Source organism: Ranitomeya variabilis, chromosome 2 (assembly GCF_051348905.1).
Source record: "Ranitomeya variabilis isolate aRanVar5 chromosome 2, aRanVar5.hap1, whole genome shotgun sequence".
Classification (NCBI taxonomy): domain Eukaryota; kingdom Metazoa; phylum Chordata; class Amphibia; order Anura; family Dendrobatidae; genus Ranitomeya; species Ranitomeya variabilis.
Genome location: NC_135233.1, coordinates 486157139 through 486182591, shown reverse-complemented (window position 1 = coordinate 486182591; position 25453 = coordinate 486157139). Strand labels below are relative to the sequence as shown.

The 25453-nt window shown below is 47.6% G+C and overlaps 1 protein-coding gene across 1 annotated transcript in view; it reads left to right on the top strand.

The window, feature by feature from the left end:
- Nucleotides 1-23424: 23424 nt before the first annotated feature.
- Nucleotides 23425-25453, top strand: part of CD81 (CD81 molecule) — a 57983-nt gene continuing 55954 nt past the window's right edge. The window contains exon 1 of the mRNA XM_077287870.1: nucleotides 23425-23581. Coding sequence (XP_077143985.1) covers nucleotides 23516-23581 — 66 coding nt within the window. The 5' untranslated portion in view covers nucleotides 23425-23515. The remainder of the gene's footprint in view (nucleotides 23582-25453) is intronic.

Here is a 25453-nt window from a genome sequence, read left to right as displayed (position 1 = left end):
TAGCAAGGGGGGGGGAGGAGCTTGAGAAGGGGGAGTTGGTAGGGAAAGTGCGGGAAACCGCCATTTCCTACCTTAATACAGGCCGAGGAAGACGCGTGCTATGGAGTCGGCCGAATCCATGATCTCCCGTTTGCGGGAGATGGCTAGGTCCAGGAGGGGAGGCTGGCTTGAGGCCCAGCTGTCCTCGATTATTGGAGCTGCAGCCGGATCTGGACTTAGTGCACGGGGCAGGAGGACCAGGCCCCCAGAAAGACTCTCCCCCGAAGTTGCGGCGCGTGGCAGGCGCAGGCTCCGGAGCCCCTCCAGGGACCCTGCGGGCGGTGAGTCGTGCGGCGCTGCCCCTTCCAGGCGCCCCCGTTCCGGCAGGAATCCACACACCGGGCCTGCAGGCGCCAGTAGTCAGGCCCAGGACACCGCCGCTGCAGCGGTGAGCGCCGGACCGGAAGTGCGGCCGGCGCGATGCAGGCAGAGAGCAGCCGCCGCTTCCCCTGCTGTTAACAGGTCCCCGGCGCCCAGAGGGCGCGCAGCAGCCGGGCCACCTGCTTCCACCAGGTCCCCGGCGCCCAGCGGGCGCGCAGCCGCCGCTCCCCCTTCCTCCATCGGGTCCACGGCGCCCAGGGGGCGTGCAGCAGCGGGCGGAAGAAGCGGACGTCTAGGACGAGCAGTGGCAGCGGTGAGGAATGCGGACCCTTTACCGGCGGCAGGCACCTCCAGCCCATCTCCTCCCAGGGTGCCTGCTGGGATGACCACCAGGAGTACACAGGCGGCAGGCGGTCAGCGGCAGGGAGCTTGTCAGCGACGCGGATCCAGGGCACGGTGCGCTGGAGATGGAGACGCAGGCAGCAGTGTCGAGCTGCCTGCACGGGAGCGAGGAAGTCTACACGACCGGGCGGGCTCGCCCGGGTTTGAGCACGGGGATCGGTCGAGGTCACCTAGGAGGTCTCCTGAGCAGAGTCCAGCACGTACCCGGAGGAGCGGGTCGGTTCACCAGGTACTCCACGCTCGGGTCCCCCCTGGTGACGAGGAGGCCAGGGGCGCCGGCCTGGGGCAGAGAAGACTAGAGGCGCAGTGGTCCCAACACGCTCGGGTCCCCCCTGGTGATGAGGAGGCCAGGGGCGCGGGCCTGGGGCAGAGGAGGCTAGAGGCGCAGAGGTCCCAGCACGCTCGGGTCCCCCTGGTGACGAGGAGGCCAGGGGCGCGGGCCTGGGGCAGCGACGCAGCAAAGAGGTGCCAGCTTGCAGCAGCAATCGTCACGAAGGGACGGAGCGACAGGGATCCGGAGGTCCGGCTGGCGGGGACACAGCACCTGCGCAGCAGTGTGAGTATGAGTCTATGTCTGGTGTGTCGCCCGCAGGGGCTGGGATTCAGGAAGCTGGGGGGGGCAGGTGCCAGGTCTGCAGGATTTATTGCAGAGTATGTCGCAAATTTTGCGTAGACTAGACGGAGGATCAGCTTCAGGTGTCGCCGCATCGCCGGTTGAGGCGTGGGTGTCTGGGCGGGGGTTGGAGCCCCCGTCTGGGAGCGGGTTGTTAAGCCCTGGTCGGGCGTTGGAGGTAGCATCGTCTGGTGTATCGGTTTCAGTTCAGACGGAGAAGGAAAAAAGCGATACGGTTAAATTAGATGACAGAGCGAAAGGGGAAGTTTATGTGTGTTTTGAAGGGCCGCTGGGAGCGCATTTGAAAAAAGAGGTGAAGGAGAAGATTTGGCGGGATGAGTACGTGGAAATTTTTTCCCTTCTTCCGCTAGAGAAGTTTAACTTAGATAAAGGGAAAAAAGACGATAGCAAGAAGGAGGAGGAAGAAAAGCGGAGGTGGCGGTTAATTCCGCAGACATTTGTAAATTGGTTGCAAGCATTTGCAATATTGGCGAGTGTGGTGGGGGAGAAGGCGCCCGAGAATTGCTCGGGTTTGTTTTGCTATCTGGACTCAATTGGGGAGGCGCATCGTACTTATGGCGGCCAGACGTGGCTGCGGTATGATGAGCAGTTTAGGCAGAGAAAGGCGGTAAGGCCGGAGATTAGGTGGGACCAGAAGGATATAGGCCTTTGGCTGAAGGTTATGGCCCCAGCTAGACATGGGCAGTCCTTTCACGGGACTGGAGGCGGTGGCAGCCAGCAGGTGGGATACGGAAGTAGTAGTCAGGGTACGCAGGGAGCAAAGGAGAAGTCTGGAACCTGCTGGCAGTTTAATGACGGTCAGTGTAAATACGGGAATACCTGTAAATTTAAGCATGTGTGTTCCCACTGTAATGGAAGTTCCCATGGGGATTCAAAATGTTTCAAGTAAGGGAAAGGAAAGTCAGCATTGGGTACCGGTCAAGGGGGAGAGCCCGGTGAGGCTTCGCGAGATGGTCCCCTTTCTAAATAGGTACCCTGATCAAGTGAAGGCGGGCATGTTTTTAATGGTTTTTTGGAAGGTTTTAGGATTCCTCCCCCGGGTCACGAGGTTCCTTTCTCGATTAAGAATTTGCGGTCGGCAATGTTGCATGCCGAGGTTGTTGATGCTAAGCTCCAGAAAGAAGTGGAGTTGGGTAGGATGTCGGGGCCGTTTTTGCACCCGCCGACGGAAGGGATGGTTGTTTCCCCTTTGGGGGTAGTGCCTAAAAAAGAGCCGAATAAATTTCTGTTGATTCAGCACTTGTCGTATCCGAAAGGCAGGTCAGTAAATGATGGCATCGCTCAAGAGCTATGCTCTGTGGAATATACATCATTTGAGGCAGCGGTACAGTGGGTGAGGAGACACGGCCCCGGTGCGTTGTTGGCAAAAACGGATATTGAGTCGGCGTTCCGCTTGCTTCCGGTGCACCCGGACAGCGTTCCGTTGTTAGGTTGTTTTTGGAATGGTGGTTACTATGTGGATAGATGTTTACCAATGGGATGCGCCATTTCTTGTTCATTGTTTGAGACGTTCAGTACTTTTTTGGAGTGGGCGGTTAGGGACGTGGCGGGAGTTCAGTCCGTTATACATTATTTGGATGACTTTTTGTTTATTGGGCCGCCTGATTCCGCGGTATGCCGTAATGCGTTAGCGGCTATGTTTTGGGTTGCAGAGCATTTTGGGGTTCCATTAGCATCGGATAAGATGGAAGGTCCCAGTACGGTGTTGAGTTTTTGGGGAATTTTAATTGACTCCGAGAGAATGGAGTGTCGGTTGCCGGAGGACAAGCTGGCCCTGCTGCAACAAGAGGTCGATAGAGCTAGGAAGATGCGGAAGCTGACTTTGAAGGAGTTGCAGTCTCTTTTGGGTAGATTGAATTTCGCATGCAGGATCGTACCAATGAGTAGGATATTTTGTCGCAGGTTGTCGGTTGCGACGGCGGGCGTGAGAGAGCCCCATCACTTTATTCGTTTGAATAAAGAACACAAGGATGATTTGTTAGTGTGGCAACGTTTTTTGAGCAATTACAACGGGCGTTCATTGATTCAGCAGGAGGTAGTCTCCAATTTTGACTGCGAGATATACACGGACACAGCCGGTTCGGCCGGGTATGGGGCCTATTGCAGGGGTCGGTGGTGTGCCGGAGGTTGGCCGGACCAGTGGAGGGAGTTGGGCCTTACAAGGAAGTTGGCTTTGTTAGAATTGTTTCCCATCGTGGTGGCGGTCTCTATTTGGGGGGAAATGTTCGCTAACAAGAGGGTTCGTTTTCATTGCGACAATATGAGCGTCGTGTCGGTGATTAACAGTCTGTCGGCCTCGTCTCCCCCGGTCATTAAGCTGGTGAGGGAATTGGTTTTCAGGTGCTTGGAGCTGAACGCTTGTATTTCGGCGGTGCATGTGCCAGGTGTTCAGAACTCAATAGCGGATGCATTGTCTCGTTTTCAGTGGGAGCGTTTTCGGGAATTGGCGCCGGACGCGGTGACATCGGGAGAGGAATACCCTTTGCATCTTTGGAACGTGATTATGGACGAGCGGGCCAGTTGATTCGAGATTCGGTTACGAGACAAACCTGGGCATCATTGTTGTGAATTAGACTTTTTGGCTCCCTCTTGTGGTCACTAGTGGTATGACTCTGGGATTGTCTTTTTTCTGTTTGGCACTCACCTGGGTCGTTAGTCCAGGGGTGTCGCTATATTAACTTCCTGGATCCTTAGTCCAGTGCCTGGCATCGTTGTAATCAGATCCTTCTGTTGCTCCTGTCTGCTGGTCCTGGCTCTTGCAAAATTAAGCTAAGTCTTGCTTCTTTGTTTTTTGAGTTACTTGCTTTGCTACTATTTTTGTCCAGCTTGTACTAAATGTGATTTCTGACCTTGCTGGAAGCTCTAGGGGGCTGGTGTTCTCCCCCCGGCCGTTAGACGGTTCGGGGGTTCTTGAATATCCAGCGTGGATATTTTAATAGGGTTTTTTGCTGACCATATAAGTCATCTTACTTATTCTGCTATTAGCTAGTGGGCCTCTCTTTGCTAAATACCTAGCTCATTCTTATGTTTGTCTTTTCCTCTTACCTCACCGTTATTATTTGTTGGGGGCTTGTATCCAACTTTTGGGGTCTTTTCTCTGGAGGCAAGAAAGGTCTTTCTTTTCCCTTCTAGGGTTAGTTAGTTCTCCGGCTGGCGCGAGACGTCTAGAACCAACGTAGGCACGTTCCCCGGCTACTTCTATTTGTGGTGCTAGGATTAGATATATGGTCAGCCCAGATACCACTGCCCTATGAGCTGGTTTTTTGTGTTTGCAGACTTGGTATTGATTCCTGAGACCCTCTGCCACTGGGGTCATAACAGTATGCCAGGCCAACATTGAATGTTTAATGCATTGCAGAAGTGGGATATAAGAAAGGAAATTCTGAATTTTTTTTTTTTTCCTCTCTTCCTCCCCTTTACCTCTGAGTGGCTTGAGCTTGCTGCAGACATGAATGTCCAGACCTTGATAACAAGTGTGGACCAGCTTGCTGCTCGTGTGCAAAGCATACAAGATTTTGTTACCAGTAGTCCTATGTCTGAACCTAAAATACCTATTCCTGAACTGTTTTCTGGAGACCGATTTAAGTTTAGGAATTTCAGGGATAATTGTAAATTGTTTCTATCTCTGAGACCCCGTTCATCTGGAGACTCAGTTCAGCAAGTTAAAATTGTTATCTCTTTTTTACGGGGCGACCCTCAGGATTGGGCTTTCTCGCTAGCGCCAGGAGATCCGGCATTGGCAAATATTGATGCGTTTTTTCTGGTGCTCGGATTGCTTTACGAGGAACCCAATCTTGAGGTTCAGGCAGAAAAAGCCTTGCTGGCTATTTCTCAGGGCCAGGATGAAGCTGAAGTGTATTGCCAAAAATTTTGGAAATGGTCCGTGCTTACTCAGTGGAATGAGTGTGCTCTGGCCGCAAACTTCAGAAATGGCCTTTCTGAAGCCATTAAGAATGTGATGGTGGGTTTCTCCATTCCTACAAGTCTGAATGATTCCATGGCGCTGGCTATTCAAATTGACCGGCGTTTACGGGAGCGCAAAACCGCTAATCCTCTGGTGGTGTTGTCTAAACAAACACCTGATTTGATGCAATGTGATAGAATTCAGACCAGAAATGAGCGGAAAAATCATAGACGTCAGAATGGGTTGTGTTTTTACTGTGGTGATTCTACACATGTTATATCAGCATGCTCTAAACGCCTAACAAGGGTTGTTAGTCCTGTCGCCATTGGTAATTTGCAACCTAAATTTATTTTGTCTGTGACTTTAATTTGCTCATTGTCCTCTTACCCTGTTATGGCGTTTGTGGATTCAGGTGCTGCCCTGAGTCTTATGGATCTGTCATTTGCCAAGCGCTGTGGTTTTGTTCTTGAGCCGTTGGTTAATCCTATCCCTCTGAGGGGTATTGATGCTACGCCATTGGCGGAAAATAAACCGCAGTTTTGGACACAGGTAACCATGTGCATGTGCAGCGCCCCAGAGTCCTGGTCGTTGCAGTACTGTGGCTCCGCCACTATGGGGAGCTACGGTGCGTCCGATGGCACTGAAGGAGTTCATCTGATGAGGTATCACAGACACCAATTCATTTCACAGCCGGGCCTCCGGGGGGAGCTAAGGGTGCTATTCATTAGGCCACTCCCCACCATAGTGGGTAAACTGGGGGTCAGGCAGGAAGTTAGATCAGAAAGCTGACTGGATTGGACGAAGCAACACCTAGTGGCAGAGGGTGTTGTGGAGGAAGAGACAGTAGGGTCTCTGTCAGGGGTGGGATCCTGACAGAGGCTTGGCATTGAAAAGAACGTAACGGGTCCGCGCCAGCTCCGGGAAGCGGCGGGACCCAAGAAAGGACTAGAAGCGAGATAGATTGTGCTGAGTGAGAAACGAGATCAAGCAATAGGAGAATACCAGTAGGGGTCGTGCTGTAAGACCGGAGCAACATCCTACTGAGGCGCACTACCGGTGGCCGGAACGCCGAGGGAGTATTACAATAACCAGCTTCAAGCAATACTCTAAACAGCGGCAGGACAGTCAGTTTAAGGCGGGCTGTCTAACACATATCACCTATGAAGTCTTGGGAGGCAATTGCGGGAGAGGGGCGTCTCTAGGGTCCCGGAAGAACTCCAGGCCTATCCGACAAACGGGTGCCGTTCTAACTGTAACATCAGGAAGGGACGGAAGATTAGAAGAACATCATTTAATCGAGTTGTGAGGGAACTTAAGAAACAGACACAACGGTTGTGGGGTACTTTCCGTAAGCATAGCAGGGAAGGACTACAACACATAGCGCTAAGAAGGAAGGCACCGATTTCCACCTGTGAAGTGAACTCTGAAGGTGCCATTGGACCGGCCGGACTTGCGCAGCCTGGTGAACCATATTCTGGACTGAGGACTCAGAGATCTCCAGTAAAGAGGTAAAGAGACTGCAACCTGGTGTCCTCGTTATTTACCGCGACCTGCACCCCACAACTGCACCGCCAACATCCACACCTATTATTTACTGTGCGCCCCACGGCAGGGTCACGGACCGGGGCCTAGCCGCCGTGACAACCCCCAGAAGCAGAGACTCGTAGGCCCGGTATCGGGTACCCCTCGGCCCTGCGGCGGTGTGGGGGCGCTATAACTTGGCGTCACGAACAGGATCTACTTAAGCCTGAAGAATCAGGTCATGTGTGCCTTGGAACTGTGATTTGTTGTGCTTGGACTGTGCTTTATTGCAAAGACTGTGTGTTGCCATTTGCCGCCAAAAGTTCGCGCCAAAACCGCCGCCATTACAGCGCTAAGGAGAGTGCAGGAGAAGACGAAGGGCGTGGAAGGGGGCGTGAACAAGCTGAAGAGCGCGAAAGACAATGGCCGCCCAGTCTAAATATCTCGGCCCCTTGAGGACGTGTCCGTCAGCAGCCGAGATCCGCCTCCTGATCCTCAATGGTGGGCAGAGGCAGAGAAAATGAAACCGCCCACGAAGGAGAGAGCGGGAAAAGGACCAGGAAGAAGGAGTGAGCGACATGGAGGACGCCATGGCGAGCCGCCCGGAGCTGGAGCGTGGGGTCGGAGCAGAGGGCTCCCCCAGCCACCCAGAGGGGCATTGCAACCAGGCCTCCACCGCTGATGCTGAATTCCTACAGGCCGGAGTGGACGAGCTCAGCGACCGACCCCGGCGGACGCAGCTGAGCACTGAGGCCGGGTGGAAGAAGGCCATCATCAGGAGCCTCACCAGACATCTGTCGGCAGCCTCATCTGGTCCGGAGCAGGAAAGAAGTCCCAGCGCTCCGAAGCTGGAAAGCAAGGCCCTGCCGGAAAGCGAGATGCTGCGAGCAGAGATGACAACGCCGCAGCGCAAGGCCCCGCAACCAGCGTTCCAGACCCCAGCGGAGACGGAGCAGATCGGCACCGGAGGGACCGCATCTGAAGCAGGTATGAAGGATGACCCTGCCCTGACGACCGACACCACTCCAGTGGCTGCTAGTGCCACAACTGCTGACTCCATTCCAGTGACTGATCTTGCAGCAGCCGCTATCTCTGCTGCAGCAAATGCCCATACTCAAGCTGCGCAGACCTCCATCGCTGCGCATGTTTTGACTGTACATGAAAGACGGATTAACGGCGTTTGTCCAGCACTGGGTGCAACCCTGGACCTCACTTTTCCCAGGCTAAGAAGGGTTAAGTGCCAGGTGCAGCCCTGGAAGCCGTCCCACTAAACCTCGGAAACCTGAAACTGTACATAGTTAACTGTTTGTTTCCCTGCTTTTTGCTACTTTAAACCCAACCTGGGTTATTCTTAAAGGGATCCCTTTGTTTACCCGGGATCCCTTCTTCTGCTTTTTGTTTTGTTTCCTGTTTATTCATCCCTGAAAGAACTGCTGAATCATGAACAGTGCATGATACAAACTGCTTGTAAATAGTTTGCACCTTCTTAAAGGGGCTCCCTACTGGTTTTACTTCAAAAAGGACTCTTTGTGAAGATACCACACTGGAACCTTTGTTGAGTATGGACTGGTAGCCTGAGAAGATATGCTACCTCATAGAGACTTGGTCCCCTCTTAAAGGGGATGTTCATCTGTTGCACTTGAATGGTGATATTGCTTTAAGACGGATAGCAATAATGTTTGATGAAAGAAAGTGATGATAATGTTTATATGAGAAAGTTTTATGTATCCAACCAGTTAATTGTAAAGAAATGCTGATGATGTTCTCTGAAAAGAAAAAGTGAAAGATAGAAGAAGGATGCAGTGGGCCCGTAGGGGTAGACGTGGTGTCCAGCATGCATGATAGAGAGAAAGATAATGAGAAGGCTTAATGTTCAATAGAAAATGTTTTTGAAAATGCTGATGGATAGTTAATGGGGATAGAAGGTAAACCCTGAGTTCTCATAGGAGTCAAGAAGAGATGGCTCAGTGCTCTAAAACTGAAAGTAATGTTATGTTCTATACTGTGTATAGTAGTTGAAAAGGCAGTAGGCCCTGGCTGAACGGGGCGGTCCTGTAACTGAAAGGAGAGGCAGTAGGTCTGGTGCCGATAGGACAGGCGGTCCTGCAGATTTAAAGAAGGAGAATGAAAAAGTTAAAATACCTTATAATGTGATTATAGGAAGGTCTTTAGTGGATTCAGAGTGTATGTCCTTAAAGGCAAAGTTAAATTATTGTTCAACAATTTTTGCACTTAGTAGAATACCCGGTTGGGTAAGAAAAGTTAATTATAGCATGTTGCTATGATATTTTACCATGTTTGTAACGTTCAAGTGTCCTCACCTCCCATAAAGGGAAGCTCTGTTCAAATATGCTTATTGTTATTGCACTCAACAAAACTGTATGTCTTTTTGCTAACTTGTATTGTTGTTTTCTTCCCAGTCCCGGAGTACTGTGTTTAACCAGGGGGGAGTGCAGCGCCCCAGAGTCCTGGTCGTTGCAGTACTGTGGCTCCGCCACTATGGGGAGCTACGGTGCGTCCGATGGCACTGAAGGAGTTCATCTGATCAGGTATCACAGACACCAATACATTTCACAGCCGGGCCTCCGGGGGGAGCTAAGGGTGCTATTCATTAGGCCACTCCCCACCATAGTGGGTAAACTGGGGGTCAGGCAGGAAGTTAGATCAGAAAGCTGACTGGATTGGACGAAGCAACACCTAGTGGCAGAGGGTGTTGTGGAGGAAGAGACAGTAGGGTCTCTGTCAGGGGTAGGATCCTGACAGAGGCTTGGCATTGAAAAGAACGTAACGGGTCCGCGCCAGCTCCGGGAAGCGGCGGGACCCAAGAAAGGACTAGAAGCGAGATAGATTGTGCTGAGTGAGAAACGAGATCAAGCAATAGGAGAATACCAGTAGGGGTCGTGCTGTAAGACCGGAGCAACATCCTACTGAGGCGCACTACCGGTGGCCGGAACGCCGAGGGAGTATTACAATAACCAGCTTCAAGCAATACTCTAAACAGCGGCAGGACAGTCAGTTTAAGGCGGGCTGTCTAACACATATCACCTATGAAGTCTTGGGAGGCAATTGCGGGAGAGGGGCGTCTCTAGGGTCCCGGAAGAACTCCAGGCCTATCCGACAAACGGGTGCCGTTCTAACTGTAACATCAGGAAGGGACGGAAGATTAGAAGAACATCATTTAATCGAGTTGTGAGGGAACTTAAGAAACAGACACAACGGTTGTGGGGTACTTTCCGTAAGCATAGCAGGGAAGGACTACAACACATAGCGCTAAGAAGGAAGGCACCGATTTCCACCTGTGAAGTGAACTCTGAAGGTGCCATTGGACCGGCCGGACTTGCGCAGCCTGGTGAACCATATTCTGGACTGAGGACTCAGAGATCTCCAGTAAAGAGGTAAAGAGACTGCAACCTGGTGTCCTCGTTATTTACCGCGACCTGCACCCCACAACTGCACCGCCAACATCCACACCTATTATTTACTGTGCGCCCCACGGCAGGGTCACGGACCGGGGCCTAGCCGCCGTGACAACCCCCAGAAGCAGAGACTCGTAGGCCCGGTATCGGGTACCCCTCGGCCCTGCGGCGGTGTGGGGGCACTACACATGACTCCTGAACATTGGGAGGTGATTCGTTTTCTTGTTCTGCATAAAATGCATGATTTGGTCGTTTTGGGTTTGCCATGGTTACAGACTCATAATCCAGTCTTGGATTGGAAGGCAATGTCTGTGTCAAGTTGGGGCTGTCAGGGTATTCATGGTGATTCCCCGCCGGTGTCTATTGCTTCCTCTACTCCTTCGGAAGTTCCTGAGTATTTGTCTGATTATCAGGATGTGTTCAGCGAGTCCAGGTCCAGTGTTCTGCCTCCTCATAGGGACTGTGACTGTGCCATAGATTTGATTCCAGGTAGCAAATTTCCTAAGGGAAGACTATTTAATCTGTCTGTACCTGAGCATACCGCAATGCGTTCGTATATCAAGGAATCTCTGGAGAAGGGGCATATCCGTCCTTCCTCTTCCCCTCTTGGTGCGGGATTCTTTTTTGTGGCCAAGAAGGACGGATATTTGAGACCTTGTATTGACTATCGGCTTTTGAATAAAATCACTGTTAAATTTCAGTATCCTTTGCCTTTGTTGTCAGACTTGTTTGCCCGAATTAAAGGTGCCAAGTGGTTCACCAAGATAGATCTTCGTGGTGCGTACAACCTTGTGCGCATTAAGCGAGGAGATGAATGGAAAACCGCGTTTAATACGCCCGAAGGTCATTTTGAGTACTTGGTGATGCCTTTTGGGCTCTCTAATGCTCCTTCAGTGTTTCAGTCCTTTATGCATGATATTTTCCGGAAGTATCTGGATAAATTTATGATCGTTTATCTGGATGATATTCTGGTTTTTTCTGATGACTGGGACTCGCATGTAGAGCAGGTCAGGATGGTGTTTCAGGTTTTGCGTGAGAATGCTTTATTTGTTAAGGGCTCAAAGTGTCTCTTTGGAGTACAGAAGGTTCCCTTTTTGGGGTTTATTTTTTCCCCTTCTGCGGTGGAGATGGACCCAGTCAAGGTCCGTGCTATTCATGATTGGACTCAACCCACGTCAGTTAAGAGTCTTCAGAAGTTCTTGGGTTTTGCTAACTTCTACCGTCGTTTTATTGCTAATTTTTCTAGCATTGCTAAACCTTTGACGGATATGACCAAGAAAGGTTCTGATGTTGCTAACTGGGCTCCTGCAGCCGTGGAGGCTTTCCAGGAGTTGAAGCGCCGGTTTACTTCGGCGCCTGTTTTGTGCCAGCCTGATGTCTCACTTCCCTTTCAGGTTGAAGTGGATGCTTCTGAGATTGGGGCAGGGGCCGTTTTGTCGCAGAGAGGCCCTGGTTGCTCTGTGATGAGACCTTGTGCCTTTTTCTCGAGGAAGTTTTCGCCTGCTGAGCGAAATTATGATGTTGGCAATCGGGAGTTGTTGGCCATGAAGTGGGCATTTGAGGAGTGGCGTCATTGGCTCGAGGGTGCTAAGCATCGTGTGGTGGTCTTGACTGATCACAAAAATTTGATGTATCTCGAGTCTGCTAAACGCCTGAATCCTAGACAGGCCCGCTGGTCATTGTTTTTTCCCGTTTTGACTTTGTGGTCTCGTATTTACCAGGTTCAAAGAATGTGAAGGCTGATGCTCTTTCAAGGAGCTTTGTGCCTGACTCTCCTGGAGTCGTAGAACCAGTTGGTATTCTTAAAGAGGGAGTTATCTTGTCAGCCATTTCTCCGGATTTGCGACGTGTGTTGCAGAGATTTCAGGCTGGTAGACCTGACTCTTGTCCACCTGACAGACTGTTTGTTCCTGATAAGTGGACCAGCAGAGTCATTTCCGAGGTTCATTCCTCGGTGTTGGCAGGGTATTTTTGGCACCAGAGATCTGGTGGCTAGGTCCTTTTGGTGGCCTTCCTTGTCACGGGATGTGCGGTCGTTTGTGCAGTCCTGTGGGACTTGTGCTCGAGCTAAGCCTTGCTGTTCGCGTGCCAGCGGGTTGCTCTTGCCCTTGCCTGTCCCGAAGAGGCCTTGGACACACATTTCCATGGATTTCATTTCAGATCTCCCGGTGTCTCAGGGCATGTCTGTCATCTGGGTGGTATGTGATCGCTTTTCTAAGATGGTCCATTTGGTACCTTTGCCTAAGCTGCCTTCCTCTTCCGATCTGGTTCCTGTGTTCTTTCAGAATGTGGTTCGTTTACACGGCATTCCTGAGAATATTGTGTCTGACAGAGGATCCCAGTTTGTTTCCAGGTTCTGGCGATCCTTTTGTGCTAGGATGGGCATTGAGTTGTCATTTTCGTCTGCCTTTCATCCTCAGACTAATGGACAAACGGAGCAAACTAATCAGACTCTGGAGGCTTATTTGAGGTGTTTTGTTTCTGCGGATCAGGATGATTGGGTGACCTTCTTGCCGTTGGCTGAGTTTGCCCTTAATAATCGGGCTAGTTCCGCTACATTGGTTTCGCCATTTTTCTGCAACTCTGGTTTCCATCCTTGTTTTTCCTCGGGACATGTGGAGCCTTCTGACTGTCCTGGGGTAGATTCTGTGGTGGATAGGTTGCAGCAGATCTGGAATCATGTGGTGGACAACTTAAAGTTGTCACAAGAGAAGGCTCAGCGTTTTGCCAACCGCCGCCGCGGTGTGGGTCCCCGACTTCGTGTTGGGGATTTGGTATGGCTGTCTTCTCGATTTGTTCCTATGAAGGTCTCCTCTCCTAAATTTAAGCCTCGCTTCATCGGTCCTTACAAGATATTGGAAATCCTTAATCCTGTGTCCTTTCGCTTGGATCTTCCTGTGTCGTTTGCCATTCACAACGTGTTCCATAGGTCTTTGTTGCGGCGGTACGTTGTACCTGTGGTTCCTTCTGTTTAGCCTCCTGCTCCGGTGTTGGTTGAGGGCGAGTTGGAGTACGTGGTGGAGAAGATCTTGGATTCTCGTCTCTCCAGGCGGAGGCTTCAGTATCTGGTCAAGTGGAAGGGCTATGGTCAGGAGGATAATTCCTGGGTGGTTGCCTCTGATGTGTGCATGCGGCCAATTTAGTTCATACCTTTCACGCTGCTCATCCTGATCGCCCTGGTGGTCTTGGTTAGGGTTCGGTGACCCCTCCTTAAGGGGGGGGTACTGTTGTGAATTAGACTTTTTGGCTCCCTCTTGTGGTCACTAGTGGTATGACTCTGGGATTGTCTTTTTTCTGTTTGGCACTCACCTGGGTCGTTAGTCCAGGGGTGTCGCTATATTAACTTCCTGGATCCTTAGTCCAGTGCCTGGCATCGTTGTAATCAGATCCTTCTGTTGCTCCTGTCTGCTTGTCCTGGCTCTTGCAAAATTAAACTAAGTCTTGCTTCTTTGTTTTTTGAGTTACTTGCTTTGCTACTATTTTTGTCCAGCTTGTACTAAATGTGATTTCTGACCTTGCTGGAAGCTCTAGGGGGCTGGTGTTCTCCCCCCGGCCGTTAGACGGTTCGGGGGTTCTTGAATATCCAGCGTGGATATTTTAATAGGGTTTTTTGCTGACCATATAAGTCATCTTACTTATTCTGCTATTAGCTAGTGGGCCTCTCTTTGCTAAATACCTAGCTCATTCTTATGTTTGTCTTTTCCTCTTACCTCACCGTTATTATTTGTTGGGGGCTTGTATCCAACTTTTGGGGTCTTTTCTCTGGAGGCAAGAAAGGTCTTTCTTTTCCCTTCTAGGGTTAGTTAGTTCTCCGGCTGGCGCGAGACGTCTAGAACCAACGTAGGCACGTTCCCCGGCTACTTCTATTTGTGGTGCTAGGATTAGATATATGGTCAGCCCAGTTACCACTGCCCTATGAGCTGGTTTTTTGTGTTTGCAGACTTGGTATTGATTCCTGAGACCCTCTGCCATTGGGGTCATAACACATCATATGAAGCCTCGTGGTGGGTATGGCAAAGTTGGGTGTCTGTCTGGGGCCAGTTGGTGTCTGACGAAGATAGGATGTTGGCGGTTTTATTCTTAATTGGCAAGGCGGCCGAGGTAGGTTGGTCGATTTCCAAGTTAAATAAATTCGTTGCGGGACTGGCTTTTGCTTTTAAGTTGCAGAGGTTGGTGGATGCGACAAAACATTTTTTGGTCAGACAGGCACTTAGGGGCTTTAGGAGAGGTAATCAGACGATTGACCACTGCCGACCCATTTCGTTTAGCCTTTTGGAACAGTTGGGCAGAGTATTAGAGACTATTTGTGGTTCTAATTTTGAGTTGGCGTTGTTTCGACTCGCTTTTTCTTTAGCATTTTTTGGGGCAATGCGTGTGGGGGAGTTGGTGTCAAGCTCCAGGGTCCGGGCGGGGGGTTTGTTGGCTGAAGATATGGAAATTTGGACGGGGGGTATCGTTTTTTGGATTCGACATTCGAAGACTGATCAATGTGGGAGAGGAAAGCGTGTGGTGCTGGGGAAGGTGAACGGGTCTTTGATGTGCCCTAGGCGATGTCTGGAAGCATATTGGCAGTTGTGGTCAGGCCGAGCTGGCCCTTTGTTGTGTCATGCGGAGGGGTCATTTCTGTCACGATTTCAGTTCATTGCGGTGTTAAAACGGGGTTTATGGGAGTTGGGTTTTTCTCCGGATTTGTTCGGGTCGCATTCCTTTCGAATCGGTGCGGCATCGGAAGCTGATAGTTTGGGTTTGGGCGCGGTGGACATACGTAGAATTGGCAGGTGGACTTCGAATCGCTACTTAAGTTACGTTCGTCATTAAGTGTCAGGGTGTGTTATGATTTTGTATTTGATCACAGTGTATGGTGTATCTTGTTGCAGACGGGTCTCCCTGCTTAGCCTGGATCTTCGGACATTCGTTCGTTCATTGGGGGGCGCGACGGGCCGAGGTCAGGCCAGACGGTAGGCAACTGGGTTTTAGTAGACGGCAAGTTATCATTCGTTGGTTGGGATATAGGGGGATGGTGTGGGGTAGGGCCCTTTCTGAATTTTCAAAGGCTGTTCGTTTGGATAGACAGCCTGACATTTTGATTGTGCATTTGGGGGGGAACGACTTAGGTGTACGGCCTGTTAGGGAATTGATCAGGGACATACGGTTTGATTTGTTGAGGTTGCAGGTATCGTTTCCTGGTGTGTTGATCGTGTGGTCAGATATTGTGCCTAGAAAACGGTGGAGTGTGGCTAGATCTTTGAAGGGTATTAACAGGGCCAGGGTCAAGTTGAATAGGGCGGTGTCGGGTTTTGTTTCCAGAAACGGGGGTATTAGCGTTAGGCATTTTGAGTTGGAGTCGGGACTTGGTAACTATTGGTTGGAAGACGGAGTTCACTTAAACGCGATTGGAATTGATTTGTGGTCTTTGGCATTGCAAGAAGGGGTTGAAAGGGCGTTGGTGGCGTTGGGGCACTCACGAGCCTGAGGTGGTCAGGGCTGTTTGTGTGTGGTGGGGGTTCTTGGAGTTGACGCTGATTGGTTGGGGGAAGGAATTGGAGCATGATTACATGCAATTTAAATGTGGTGGGGTTTGATCTGGCATTTTGGTATGGGCTCTGGACGGGGTTTTACCCTGGGAGTTGGTGGTGGTTTTTCTCTTCCCGGAACGGGATGTACGGTGCCCTCGAGCTGGGATTTACGGCTGAGGGTAATATGGTGGTTGATTCTTCTTTTGTGGGGTTTTGCCAGATCTTTTAGCTCCAAGAACCCTCCCCTCGAATTTATATTGTTGTATTAATGTTTATGTTAATTTTGTTAATAAAAGTAAAAAAATATCCAAAAGAATATAATTGGTCATGTTTTTATTTAAGGAAGGGGTGGGGACGGTGGGTCAGGTTTGGTGGTTTAATTTCATGCATGGAGAGAAAGGACCGTACTCAGCATACGCGGTCAAGATGGGGGCAGGAGCAAAGCGCAGATGGGCGGAGGCCCCCCCATGACTGCGTTGAGCCGGGCGGTCTTTTTTAAATAATGCAATGGTGGTGATAGGAGATTAGCAAGGGGGGGGAGGAGCTTAAGAAGGGGGAGTTGGTAGGGAAAGTGCGGGAAACCGCCATTTCCTACCTTAATACAGGCCGAGGAAGACCCACCCACCCTCCCCTTTTTTGTTGTTCCTGGGGGGCTTTTCATGGGGGATATTGTCATATTTATTTCATTTATTGTTATCGTTATGCAAATGGTTATACGTATATATATTAAAAAAAAAAAAATAAGAGGTGTGGTTGTACACCTTTTATGTGTTTGAAGGAAGAATGTTGGTTTCTTTTCTCTATGTTATTCGCTTATTGTCACAGTGGCAGTGTGGTGGGGGGGTGGGGGTTCTTGGAGTTGACGCTGATTGGTTGGGGGAAGGAATTGGAGCATAATTACATGCAATTTAAATGTGGTGGGGTTTGATCTGGCATTTTGTTATGGGCTCTGGACAGGGTTTTACCCTGGGAGCTGGTGGTGGTTTTTCTCTTCCCGGAACGGGATGTAAGGTGCCCTCGAGCTGGGATTTACGGCTGAGGGTAATATGGTGGTTGATTCTTCTTTTGTGGGGTTTTGCCAGATCTTTTAGCTCCAAGAACCCTCCCCTCGAATTTATATTGTTGTATTGATGTTTATGTTAATTTTGTTAATAAAAGTTGGCCGCTGTGGCCAAAATATCCAAAAGAATATAATTGGTCATGTTTTTATTTAAGGAAGGGGTGGGGACGGTGGGTCAGGTTTGGTGGTTTAATTTCATGCACGGAGAGAAAGGACCGTACTCGGCATACGCGGTCATGTGCCTTGAGTTCTGTATACTTGATCTGTTGCCTGACCTTGGACTTCATTCTGACTATCTGCCTGTTTAACCCCTTCAGCTCTGATTCATTATCATCCCGGTGCTCTGACCTCGGAACATTACTTGATTACGCTTTTGTCTCTTCCTTCTGTTTATGAGGTACCCTCCTGGCTTCTGACCTTGGACTCCTTAACCCCTCTGACTCATGGCTTGGCCGTGAGAGCTAGCTTCATACACAGTAGCCGAGGTGCAAGTCAGAGTATTTCTGTAGAGCAATGGCTTTATAAAGAATGTTTTGTGCCATTACTTGTCCTTGTGCCTGGAGCTGTATGAAATGCTGATCATAAATCACTGATCATGATAGCATCATAAGACTGTAAACTACTAGGGTCTGCTATACTTCAATTGCCCCTGACCTCAAAGTATAGAGATTATTACAGTGAACATTTCTTCTGTACATTGTACTGTATTCTTTCTCCTTGGATGGGTCCACATGTACAACCCCAATTCCCCAAAAATTGGGATGCTATGTGAAGTAAAGCAAAACCAAAAAACAAGGGCCGGCACACCTGTTACTAAAAGTGTAATACAGGCAGCCCCCCCTACAATCTAGATATGCTCTGTAGCTCTGATGGTAGCCCCGATATATATGCAAGTTGGAATGTAACAGCATTTTCCATAGTCGGGAGAGCCGCATCTCTTAGCCTCTTCACTGTTGGCCAGGATTTACAGCTGTTTCTAGGCTTCAGAGGTTACTACGTGTCAAAAGGTCGTGCCACATCTCCGGCCTCTTCACTGTTGGTCAGGACTTACAGCTGCATCCAGGCTTCAGAGGTTAGTACGTCATAAGGTCGTGCCACATCTCCGACCTCTTCACTGTTGGCCAGGACTTACAGCTGCATCCAGGCCTTAGAGGTTGCTACGTGTCATAATGGCATTCCACATCTCTGGCCTTTTCTGTATAGGCCAAACTCCAGGCCAGAGCTCACGGCACGTCATGAGGTTGCATTGCTCGGGTATGGGTGAGGCTGGAGTCCCGGCCTATAGTCAGGAGGCCTGAGATGCGGTGCACCCAATGATCATGGTTGCCAACTTAACTTTTTATTTTTTCTCTACAATTTACCAAAAAATCACTGACTGACAATATATTTTAGGAACATGTTGGAAAACCATAATAAATCATTATGATTATAAGTGATCCCTGTCTACAGCCCATAATTCTGAATATGACGACATTAGCTGCATTCACTGTAACCTGTGAAATGATAATTAGAGGTATAATATTATGCAGAAGATTCTCCAACTTCAAAAAGATCACAGACGCCTTTAAATTTTTTTTTTTTTTTTAAGAACAGGGCAAAAAATGTGCCGTATTTTTATGGAGTGTCCTGGAATTTCTGAGAATTTGGCTGCTCCGTCAACGATGAAAAGAAGAAGACAGGATGGCAAGTGAGTATTAGTAAAAAAAAATAAATAAATAATACTCACCTCTTTGGACCTTTTCTTTCCTAAGTCACTCGCGACATCTTCTCGTGAAGTTTATCTGCTGTTTCACTATGGTTTTTCTACTGGGTTGATTACTTGAAAACCAAGGATACTGTTCACAGTATCCATTCTCTGTCTTGGGCCTCATTCTCACGTCCTGTTTTCACGTACGAGTGCTATGTGTGTTTTTCACAGATAGAACTCGTACCTGTGATAGTCTATGGGGCCGTTCACATGTCCAATTTTTTCACATGTCCAATTTTTTCACATGTCCAATTTTTTCCTCTGACCGAGTGATCAGTGGAAAATATCGGAGACATGACCGATCTTGATCCTAGGGTTGAATGAAAATCAGCAATGGAAGTCAATGGGTCCGTAAAAAAAATCAAGCTGCATTCTATGACATCTGATTGTGGTCCGAATTTCACGGACTGTCACAATGGAGAAGTTGGAGACATTTTGTTTTAAATTTCTCCACGAATGAGAAAAATCAGATGGCACTTGGAGCACACTGTGATCAAACTCAGAATAATTGATCAGATTTTTTTGTACAAGAAAAAATGGTACGTCTGAATGGGGCCTTAGGTGGTGCGCTTGCTCCCATTTCTGCCCAATTTTGTAGCATTTTTTTTTTGCAATACTACTCAATGGTAGACATGGCCTTGGCCCAATTATTTTTGAGATACGTTGCTGTCAATAATTTCTAAATAAGATCATTTTTATAAATGTTCACTTTTATATTTTCTCACTGAGAAGGTGTATGAAAAAAGTTAGATGCTGCAAAAGCAATTTGACTTGTCATTCGTAGCTGAAGGAGTCACTCTACGGAGTAAACTATATGGGCCCTATATGTCTTCCATAATTACCACCATTTCCGTGATATTTCCTGTCTCTGTTCTATATTTATTCATTCAGGGTCAAGACTACACAACAACTGCATTGGAGACCTTCCTCTTTCTGTCGGAGCACCTTCCTGCTTTCTTCCCTCTCGCTACACAATGTCTAGGAAGGGAAATCCGGGATGAGGATTTCTCTACAAATTGAAAAAATTCCAAAGTATAAATTACTTTTAGCTTACACTAACTTATCTATTAAAGAAGTTGTCCACTACTTGGACAACTTCTTGTCATACCCCTCGCTTGGCCTCCATAAAATAATAAAGCTTATACTCCCCTCCCGTGCTGGCGCCGTTCCCACGGTGTTGGCACGCTGTCTCCTGGGCCTCCCGTGCTGTTGTTGGGACACGAGCCGCCGCCGCCCAATCAGCGCTGGCCTCACTGTCCCCGCCTCCTGTTGAATTTAGCAGGAAGAGGAAGTCCAAGATCAGCTGCAGTGTGGACTTCCTGTTGGGCGCCGAAGTCATGTGTCACACAGCCTCACGAGAGCCCCCGGGACCACGAGTGTCGACATAGCGGGAACAGAGCTGGCACCGAAGGTGAGTATAGGCTTTACTATTTTATGGGGGCCAAACATTTTTGATCAATAAGGGGTTGTCCTAGTAGTGCACAACTCCTTTAAGGCATTTTGCTAGCATCTTTCAGGCTAAAGCTGGCCATACACGGGAGACATCTATTGGCTGTTTTGATTGATTGCTGTTGATTAGTTTTGATCATTAAGGGTCTATGTTTAATTTGTAGCAAAGTGGTTTTTGTCCACCAGGGACTAAATGCCTCTGGTTATGTGTAAGTGAGCCAATACCAAGCAAATGGTTTTATATCCGTGCTAAATTTCAATATTTCCAATTATAGCCCATATTTTTGTGAAGTATACTGGAAGAAAAGTAAAACATTTGGTTTATAGCTTGCTCAGGAAACATGGGACTGTTTCATTAACAAAACTTTGCTCCAGGAGTCTCGTAGAGTTAATGTAGGCCTATAAAAAGACCAGAATAGGCTTGCTGTATCAGTAAGGTAGGTAAATGATAGATACTCCATATGGACAAAGTGCTTTTTGTGCTTTACCATCAGCATAAAACTGTGTCCCCGATGGAAGCTTCATGATATGAGTTTCAATTTCAGAGCAGCTGAAGGCAGCCTTACATCACCCAGCACAATGCTAAGCGTCGGATGGAGTGGTGTAAAATCACCACTTGGCTCTGGAGAGATGGAAATGAGTTCTGTAGAGTGACGGATCACACTTCTATGTCTGGCATCTGATGGACAAGTCTGGCTTTGGCAAATGCAAGTAGAACGATACCTGCCTGACTGCATTGTACTAGGTGTACTGTTTGATGGAGTGAGGATACTGGCTATGGCCTTGCTTTTCAGGGTTTGGCCTAGAACCTTTATTTTGAATAAAGGGAAATCTTGTTGAGGCATACCAAGAGTATTTGGACAATTATGACAACATTTTGGAGAAAGACCTTTTTCGTTTCCGTTACTGTGCCCAGTGCACAAAGCGAAGTCCATAGAGACATGGTTGGGGGGGTGTGGTGTGCAAGAATTTTGTTAGCTGGCACAGAGCCCAGACCTCAACCTCATCGGATGAACTTGAATGGAGATTGTGAGCTTGGCCTGCTCGTTCAATATCAGTGCCTGATCTCACAAATGTTCTTCTGGATGAATGAGCAGACATTTCCATAGATGCCTCCAAAAATTTGCAAAAAGCCTTCCCAGAAGAATTGGAAGCTGTTTTAGGTGCAAGTAGACCAGCTCCATATTAATATCATTCAAGCTCCTGTAGGTGAAATGCATCTTAATATTTGTGTCCATAGGAAATATAGATAGATAGAAAAATAGATAGATAAGATATATAGAAAAAAAGATAGACAATAGATAGATAGAGATAGACAGATAGATAGATAGAAAAATAGATAGATGATAGATAGATAGATAAATAGGTAATAGATAGATAGTAGATAGAATAATAATAATAATAGATAGATAGATAGATAGATAGATAGATAGATAGATAGATAGATAGATAGATAGATAGTGGGGAAAAAAAGTATTTAGTCGTCCACCAATTGTGCAGGTTTTCCCACTTAAAAAGATGAGCGAGGCCTGTAATTGACATCATAGGTAGATCACAACTATGAAAGTCAAAATGAGAAAACAAATCCAGAAAATCACTTTGTCTGATTTGACAAGATTTATTTTGAAAATTATGGTGGAAAATAAGTATTTGGTCACCTAAAAACATGCAAGACTTCTGGCTCTCACAGACCTGTAACTTCTTCTTTAAGAGGCTCCTCTGTCCTCCACTCATTACCTGTAGTAATGGCACCTGTTTGAACTTGTCATCAGTAAAGACACCTGTCCACAACCTCAAACAGTCACACTCCAAACTCCACTATGGTGGAGACCAAAGAGCTGTCGAAGGACACCAGAAACAAAATTGTAGCCCTGCACCAAGCTGGGAAGACTGAATCTGCAATAGGCAAGCAGCTTGGTGTGATGAAATCAACTGTGGGAGCAATAATTAGAAAATGGAAGACATATAAGACCAAATGATCACAAGAATGGTGAGCAAAAATCCCAGAACCACAAGGGGGGACTTAGTGAATGACTTGCATAGAGCTGGGACCACCATAACAAAGACTACCATCAGTAGCACACTGCACCACCAGGGACTCAGATCCTGCAGTGCAAGACATGTCTCCCTGCTTAAGCCAGTACATGTCCGGGCCCACCTGAAGTTTGCTAGACAGCATTTGGATTATCCAGAAGAGTATTGGGAGAATTTCATATGGTCTGATGAAACCAAAGTAGAACTGTTTGGTAGAAACAAAACTCGTCGTGTTTGGAGGAGACAGAATGCTGAGTTGCATCCAAAGAACATCATACCTACTGTGAAGCATGGTGGTGGCAACATCATGCTCTGGGGCTGTTTCTCTGCAAAGGGACCAGGACAACTGATCCGTGTACATGAGAGAATGAATGTGGCCATGTATTGTGAGATTTTGAGTGCAAACCTTCTTCCATCAGCAAGGATACTGAAGATGAAATGTGGATGGGTCTTTCAGCTTGATAATGATCCTAAGCACATCACCAGGGCAACAAAGGAGTGACTTCGTCAGAAGCATATGAAGGTGCTGAAGTGGCCTGGCCAGTCTCCAGATCTGAACCCATAGAAAACCTTTGGAGGGAGTTGAAAGTCCATGTTGCCCAGTGACAGGCCCAAAACATCACTGCTCTAGAGATCTGCATGGAGGAATGGGCCAAAATACCACCAACAGTGTGTGCCAACCTTGTGAAGACTTACAGAAAACGTTTGACCTCTGTCATTGCCAACAAAGGATATATAAGAAAATATTGAGATGAACTTTTGTTAACGACCAAATACTTATTTTCCACCATAATTTGCAAAATAAATCTTGCCAAATCAGATAAGGTGATTTTCTGGATTTGTTTTCTCATTTTGACTCTTAGTTGTGGTCTACCTATGTCTATGATATCAATTTCAGGCCACTCTCATCTTTTAAAGTGGAAGAACTTGCACAATTGGTGGCTGACTAAATACTTCTTTTCCCCACTGTAGATGATAGATACTGTAGACAGATCTATTGATGTTTCTATATCTTGAGACTTCGGGATTCAGACTGGTCTTTCACTGCACTCAGCTTTTTCTCTTTCCCTTTCATTGTGATAGAGGCGTAACACTTTTTCAATGAAGTTTTGGAAACTTCCCCGCCTGCTGTCTCTGTTTAATGTCACAGACTCTCCAGAGAGCATTGAGGTCTCCTTTTCACAGCTCCCTATCAATTAGTTGGGATTTGGATCTACATGAAGAATGCCTCTAAATTACAAAGAAGAATTAAAAAGAAGAAAAAATAAATGTGTTTCTATTGAGGAAAACGGCTTCTCCCCCACATCCTCCTTGCAATCGCCCTCCCTGACATAGAGGAGGGGGCGCAGGAGGAGTGGCACTAAGTGCAGCATGGGGAGGAGGCCTGGGCTCTGTCTGCTCCCTCCTTCTTCTCCAGTCCCTCATTTGTGATCCTCTTTGCAGCCCAGATAACGGACCCTGAAGCAGTCGCCATGGGGGTAGAAGGATGCACCAAATGTATTAAATACATGCTCTTTGTCTTCAACTTCATCTTCTGGGTGAGTGTCTGTTGTGCAGGCTGCGGATGTGTAGAGGATGTGCTGCATTTATCTACAGCCTCCTACATGTTTGGATGTGAGCATCTCACAGGGGTGGGCTCCTGGCTTGTTGTGTAGAGCCCCCTAATGTGCCTCTGCAGCTACAATGTATACATATTCTGCCAATGTATGAAAATGTTGCATTCGCTAAAGGAGATTGATCAAGGCAGGTGCAGATTGGAAAAAATTCTATACATGTTGGCGGATAGGAGGCAGCTGGTTAGAAAACAACAGCTCTATATATGGACCCCCCAAGCCCACGTGGTGCAGTGGGGGATCTGTGCTAGGTGGGCTTGTGGGGAGGGAGGGGGAAGCGTCCCACCATGGCACCCCTCCCTGTCACTAGTCAAACAAAGCAGCTAACAAGTGGTGGGAAAGTCCCCAAAGATTTTACATTGTAGCGACATAAATCAAACAAAAACAGGAAACAAATCTATAAATAAACAAACAAAGTTACTTATTTCTCATAACAATCAGAATCAGCCGATTGATCTGAATTTTACTCAAAATTGAAAATTTACCCCGTAGTCTAACATCGCATAGAAGTCAAAATGAACCCCAAAAAATGATTGGCAGGTAAAATCTAAATAATTGGCAATTCATAGTAACATTGTAGTGATAGTAACTAGTGCTCGGTGCTGAATATTGGTGGACTGGGAGTTTAGCGCCACTTCTCGCAAATGTCTCCTAACTGGAGAGTATGGGCCTTTGTCATTGTACAGATAATGAGGCTCGTGCCAACTTCTGATCATGGTGGTAACACTAAGGATCCATTGTACCATGATGTCCAGATGGTACGCCTGCAGTGACATCACTCTGGAATGTATGGTGCGATGGAGGGTTGGATACACAATAGAATTTACACCTGTTTTTCATCTACAAGTTGCAGGCTAAAATCTAAACAATTTACTTCCATATATTTGTTTTCTCATGATTCCTTTATTTTCTTTCTTAATGATCAGGGGCTCCACAATTGTATGATATTCTGTTTATTTCATAATTGTATAAGAAAGCTTATTAACCTAAAATAATCTTACTAACGAGGCGCCCCCCACTGTTAGATTGTCATAGCTGCATGTAAACAATGTCACCAAGTGCGTCAGCAGGCAACTTCTCTGCCAGACGTGACTTATTGTGGACCTTACATTACCCACAGCCAAATAGATTCATTCTTTCTTTGGGCTTTTGACGGTGGGTGATGGATATTCATTTTTCCATAGATCTTTATTTGTATTCCAAGTAAAGTATTTTTTTTACATTTTTGTTTTTCAACGGACTCTGAAGTCATGGTGGCTTGATGAATAAGTAATCTGTAGGAAGATCGATCTTAGAAGATCTTAGCCTAGATAGGTCCACCAGGGTCTTCTCCGCCGTTTCTTTGCTTGTATCAAGCCATTGGGTTGCTCGTCTTCCTCTTCTCCTTGTTTCTTCTATTCTTCTGACCATTATGTCTTCTCCAGTGATCGCTCTCTTCGTATGATGTGTCCAGAGTAGACAGGTCGTAGCTTGGTGTTCCTCGCTTCGAGTGACATGTCTGGCTTGATAAGTTCCAAAATTAAAATTGAGGAAAGCATTATATGGGTACAATACAATCATCAGGAGCAGAGTCATTGTACAGTATATATGAAATAATGACACAAAAACGTTTTGGAAATAGATCACAGCGTGCTCTTCTAGTGTATAAACTACATTGGTGACACCAATGTCTTCTCATTTCTTTTTTGTGTCCTTCCCATACAGTAATAACTTGCAACCATCTTTCTGGAAAGTTGAGTAATAGGAGATTAGAAATATTCAAACAGATAGTCAGCCAAATGCGGAGTTCCTCCATCA